This window comes from Periplaneta americana, chromosome 12 (assembly GCF_040183065.1).
Source record: "Periplaneta americana isolate PAMFEO1 chromosome 12, P.americana_PAMFEO1_priV1, whole genome shotgun sequence".
Lineage (NCBI taxonomy): Eukaryota > Metazoa > Arthropoda > Insecta > Blattodea > Blattidae > Periplaneta > Periplaneta americana.
The window spans coordinates 179078168-179084167 of NC_091128.1; the positions used below are offsets into that span (position 1 = coordinate 179078168).

Here is a 6000-nt window from a genome sequence, read left to right on the forward strand (position 1 = left end):
ATGAGTGAATGAGTGAGAGAGAGAGGAAGTGAGTGAGTGAGTGAGAGATTGAGTGAGTGAATGAATGAGTGAGAGAGAGATTGAATGAGTGAGTGAGTGAGAGAGATTGAGTGACTGAGTGAGTGAGTGACTGAGTGAGAGAGATTGAGTGACTGAGTGAGTGAGTGAATGAGTGAGTGAGTGAGTGAGAGAGATTGAGTGACTGAGTGAGTGAGTGAGTGAGAGAGAGATTGAATGAGTGAGTGAGTGAGAGAGATTGAGTGACTGAGTGAGAGAGAGATTGAGTGAGTGAGTGAGTGAGTGAGAGAGATTGAGTGACTGAGTGAGAGAGATTGAGTGAGTGAGTGACTGAGTGAGAGAGAGATTGAATGAGTGAGTGAGTGAGTGAGTGAGAGAGATTGAGTGACTGAGTGAGTGAGTGACTGAGTGAGAGAGAGATTGAATGAGTGAGTGAGTGAGTGAGTGAGAGAGATTGAGTGAGTGAGTGACTGAGTGAGAGAGAGATTGAATGAGTGACTGAGTGAGAGAGATTGAGTGAGTGAGTGAGTGAGTGACTGAGTGAGAGAGAGATTGAATGAGTGAGTGAGTGAGAGAGATTGAGTGACTGAGTGAGTGACTGAGTGAGAGAGAGATTGAGTGAGTGAGAGAGAGATTGAGTGAGTGAATGAGTGAGTGAATGAGTGAGCGAGTGAGTGAATGAGTAAGAGAGAGATTGAATGAGTGAGTGAGTGAGTGAGAGAGATTGAGTGACTGAGTGAGTGAGTGACTGAGTGAGAGAGAGATTGAGTGAGTGAGAGAGAGATTGAGTGAGTGAGTGAGAGAGATTGAGTGAGTGAGAGATTGAGTGAGTGAGAGATTGAGTGAGTGAGAGAGAGATTGAGTGAGTGAGAGAGATTGAGTGAGTGAGTGAATGAGTGAGCGAGTGAGTGAGTGAGAGATTGAGTGAGTGAGTGAATGAGTGAGCGAGTGAGTGAGTGAGAGATTGAGTGAGTGAGAGAGAGATTGAGTGAGTGAGATTGAGTGAGTGAGTGAGAGATTGAGTGAGTGAGTGAGAGATTGAGTGAGTGAGTGAGTGAGAGATTGAGTGAGTGAGTGAGAGATTGAGTGAGTGAGAGATTGAGTGAGTGAGTGAGAGATTGAGTGAGTGAGTGAGAGTTTGAGTGAGTGAGTGAGAGATTGAGTGAGTGAGTGAGAGATTGAGTGAGTGAGTGAGAGATTGAGTGAGTGAGTGAGAGATTGAGTGAGTGAGAGAGATTGAGTGAGTGAGTGAGAGATTGAGTGAGTGAGAGAGAGATTGAGTGAGTGAGAGAGATTGAGTGAGTGAGTGAGCGAGTGAGTGAGTGAGAGATTGAGTGAGTGAGTGAGTGAATGAGTGAGCGAGTGAGTGAGTGAGAGATTGAGTGAGTGAGAGATTGAGTGAGTGAGAGAGAGATTGAGTGAGTGAGATTGAGTGAGTGAGTGAGAGATTGAGTGAGTGAGTGAGAGATTGAGTGAGTGAGTGAGTGAGTGAGTGAGAGATTGAGTGAGTGAGTGAGAGATTGAGTGAGTGAGAGATTGAGTGAGAGAGAGATTGAGTGAGTGAGTGAGTGAGATTGAGTGAGTGAGTGAGAGATTGAGTGAGTGGGTGAGAGATTGAGTGAGTGAGTGAGATTGAGTGAGTGAGTGAGAGATTGAGTGAGTGAGAGAGATTGAGTGAGTGAGAGAGAGATTGAGTGAGTGAGAGAGTGAGATTGAGTGAGTGAGTGAGAGATTGAGTGAGTGAGTGAGAGATTGAGTGAGTGAGTGAGAGATTGAGTGAGTGAGAGAGATTGAGTGAGTGAGTGAGATATTGAGTGAGTGAGTGAGAGATTGAGTGAGTGAGTGAGAGATTGAGTGAGTGAGTGAATGAGTGAGCGAGTGAGTGAGTGAGTGAGAGATTGAGTGAGTGAGAGAGAGATTGAGTGAGTGAGTGAGATTGAGTGAGTGAGAGATTGAATGAGTGAGAGAGAGATTGAGTGAGTGAGATTGAGTGAGTGAGTGAGAGATTGAGTGAGTGAGAGAGATTGAGTGAGTGAGAGAGATTGAGTGAGTGAGTGAGATTGAGTGAGTGAGTGAGAGATTGAGTGAGTGAGAGAGAGATTGAGTGAGTGAGAGAGATTGAGTGAGTGAGTGAGTGAGAGAGAGATTGAGTGAGTGAGTGAGTGAGTGAGTGAGCGAGTGAGTGAGGTGCGTGCGTGCGTGCGTATCGAATACTTAGCCCAGATTTTAGTGGCTAGTGTCTGAAAAACAGGCACACTTATTACAATAATTATTTTTTACTTAATAACTGTTAAAAGATTTTTTTTATCTTCATGGTGAACGTTGTTTATACTTCTAAATGCAAAATAAATGTATGTTGATGTATGTTGATAAGGAGTTTTTGTTTTATTTTGTAAATCATCTCGTCGACCCCCACTTCAGGAACCACTGGTCTATAAAGTTACATTCATTTAAATAAAATAACAATTAAATTACGTTATTTTCTGCATTTAATAAATATTTGGATCAAATCATATCTACACTTTTCTCTACTAATTAAGGATTGTAAAGGCCCTGTAAAGAATAAAACTAGATGTGCATGCAGTGAGTGACATGAATTACACCGATATATTTAATTTAATTTTTTAATGATGTGATGTCAATTATGTATCACATAAGATGGACAACACTTCCAGCAGCTACTGTGAGGAGGGTGAAAACCTTATGTTATTAATACAGCACAGTGTGAAGTGTTGTGAGTTCTCAGATCTGACAGCAGGGGCACTGCTGCTGGTCGACTGACTGAAACACCGGGAACGTTCACTGAGATATGTAAGCTTCTGTTCTAAACCATAAGGCATGTTCCTTACTAAGATGCTAGGTTGCATTGTTATGAAGATATCCCATATACTTGCCATCACTCGCTTCCTGAGGAGTGGCGTCGATGATCTGCCAGCCGCCGTAGCCCAAGGGCAGGTCAGGGCGAGCCATCCACAACTCGTTCCACACGTGGAAGTTCCAGCAGGAGTCGAAGCAATCCCCGTCTGGGCCGCCTTGTATCTCCTCGCCGAGTCGGTCAAAGTACTTGTCCACCGTGAGGGAGGAGTTGGTGTCGTGGGCGGACACGTAGTTGGTGACGGAGCGGCAGGGGATGCCCAGAGCACGACAGACTGCCAACAGTGATTGTTAATCAGAGAGAACATGGAGGAGGGCGAGAATGATTACCAGTATTAAAATTAAACACTTGAAGGGGAAGAACACGAAGACGAAGAAGGAAATTTAAATCTAGAAGATGAAGACTAAGAATATGAATAATACAAAATATTTATTTTCAGTCAATGACTTTACTTTCTATATATGTGAGGTGCAAGTCCTTACATTACATAATTTTAATATTGTATGAACGTTTTTATCGGTTTCATACCAACATCATCAGATACAACATTTTATACAGCAATATCATCTCTAGTAAGTACATATGTCTCTACAACCAAAATACAATATTCTTAATGAGCATACAACATGATAAAAATAACATAATTTAGAACATCAATATATCTCTTTTCTTGTGTGACTACACCCTACTGTGAATTGATTAAAAGCACATGTGTGATTACAATACATGTACAAATATAAAATTGCAGGTCTTCACTGATAAAATAAAAAATAAAATCTATATACTATATTATGTGAAGAGATGCATTACAGTCTTTTAGCTGATTTGTTTGTGCCCATGTTCTTGTTTTCTCATTACTACATGCCTTTGCACCGTCCAAAGATGTATATACGTCATAATGTATAAATTGAGGTTATGCCTTGTGACCTAATTATTCAAGGTTGTTGTGGATGTCATTTGTAACAGATGATATGTTTCAATATTAGGTTGTCATTTGATGTTGATTGGCGGCAAAATGAATTGCAAAATAAGAATATGAAGATCATGAGAATGGAGAGGAAGGACGTGAACCCTTCTACAAGAAGCTGTTATATGAACTCACCAGTGACCACAACGGCGGAGAACACCCAGCACTGTCCGTATTTAACGGGTCTGCCACCCTCCTTCAGGAACTTCTCTAATATAGCCACGCTTCCTGTCCAGGCGTGAGGCGCTATTCCATCTTCGTATTTCCCTCCCCAGTTGCCTTCAATCAAGCCGTCTTCATCAAGAGAATTTATCTAAACAGACAAGCCGGCAGCTATTAGTGTCGTGCATTACAGGCGCTATGTTCGGTTCAAGTTTGTCGAGTTTCTGTAGAACCGAAGTTCGCTTTGCCGAAGCTGACATGTCATGTTCATATCACACATTATATTATCGTCGTGTATGTTCGGTTCATTCTGTTGAGCATGGCGGTGGCGAAGTTCGATGTTCGCTGTGCTCTGTCATGTTTGTTCGACCATGTTATGAGCATACTCTCTGTTCTCCCCTCGCACCCTTCACGTTTTAATCGCTGAAGGATCTGATTAGTTTTTCATATGAAATACGACGAATTTGTAATGTCTTGGTTGCCTCTGTCATGTTTGAACATTGCACGTAGGGTTCCCAACCCTCCCGTGTTTCCCGGGATCTCCCGTATTTCCCCCTAATTTTTAACAGTCTCCCGGCTCCAGTATTATTCTTCTCTTTGAGCATTTTTCTCCCTTATTTTTGCATAATGCAAAAATCAATATTCTAAACATTTGATTTTGCCGTGAATGATGATTGTTTATGTGATGAGTTTTGTTGTTCAAGACAAGCATTGAAATGTGCAGTGTTTATAAGAGGTAATGCTTGCCAGAAATGGGTTTTAGTGATCATCCGTTTACAATCAAACCGTATTAAAATTATAAACAAAGAAAAACTGGCTAGTTTTGTTCTAAGCTCACCAGGAGGATGTTTTCTCTCATGAACAATGATTGAACAGATGTTCGAAACAGGAGCAACCAAATCACAGCCGAAAACTGCAGTCGACTTCAACTATTATGCGAGAAAAAAATTTTCTCAAAATACTCTTAATTTAATCTTAGCTGCGGAAGTGCAGAATAAAGTTATTTTTTAGTAACTGAACGGAATAATTTGTCAATTTTATATGTGAAATTTTCCGAATCCATTTCTTGGTTTGAGTTGCACAATGGACAGTTAGGGGACTGATATATTCCAATTCTATGCAGGTGTTTGGCCAAACAATCATGGCCTGTTGCCAATCTAAATGCAGCTACAGACGATTTTCGTGGTAAATCGGGAATTAACTGTGGATTATGATGCAGAGAGTTCCATTTTTTCCCTTGAGATTGTGTTATCAAATTTTGTTTGTTGAAGTCTAAGTATGTAGATTTAATAAATCTCTTCACAGAGTAATACGTAGATTTAGTAACAGGTCTGTAAGTAGCAGTGCTGCCCTTCTTTGCTAAAGCATCCGCATTCTCGTTTCCCAGGATTCCACAATGGGATGGTATCCATTGGAATACAATTTTTTTATTGAGTGATATTAATTGAGAGAGCATTTTAGTTATTCCTACTGTTTGAGATGAAGGTGTGTGTCTAGACACTATTGATAGCTGCTTTGGAGTCTGATAATATAACTGCATTCTTAAATTTATTGATGTGGCATAGAAGATTCCTGAGACTTTCACTTATTGCAATGATTTCTCCATCAAAACTTGTTGTTCCATATCCAAGAGATCTATAAAGTGAGAAGAGACAGCACGTAACACCTGCACCGGCACCTTGTTCTCTGGAGATCAAGGATCCGTCGATGTATAAATGAAGCCAGTTTTGTGGAGGGTACCTAATATTAATTGTCTCTAAAGACAATTGTTTTAGTATTTCAGTGTTTACTTCTAATTTCAGTATTTCTTCTGTTAAATTTTTCCACCTCAAAATCTGTGCTTCAGTGGCTGGCCATGATAATATCTCTGAAAAATATTGGAGTGCAAGAGGCCGAATGGCTTTGTTGTCAAACGCCTGGCATTGGAGAACAACAACAAAATGTGTGAAATTTTGTCGATTCCTTAATCTCCTACACC

General features: G+C 40.8%; 1 protein-coding gene across 4 annotated transcripts in view; it reads right to left on the bottom strand.

Moving 5' to 3' along the window:
* The window catches only part of LOC138711246 (hemocyte protein-glutamine gamma-glutamyltransferase-like), a 90148-nt gene that overhangs the window by 18603 nt on the left and 65545 nt on the right, over positions 1 to 6000 (bottom strand). For all 4 annotated transcript variants that reach the window (XM_069842660.1, XM_069842661.1, XM_069842662.1 and 1 more), the window contains 2 exons: positions 3996 to 4173; positions 2913 to 3167 (listed from right to left, as the gene is read on the bottom strand). In XM_069842660.1, the coding sequence (XP_069698761.1) occupies positions 2913 to 3167; positions 3996 to 4173 (433 nt within the window). The remainder of the gene's footprint in view (positions 1 to 2912; positions 3168 to 3995; positions 4174 to 6000) is intronic.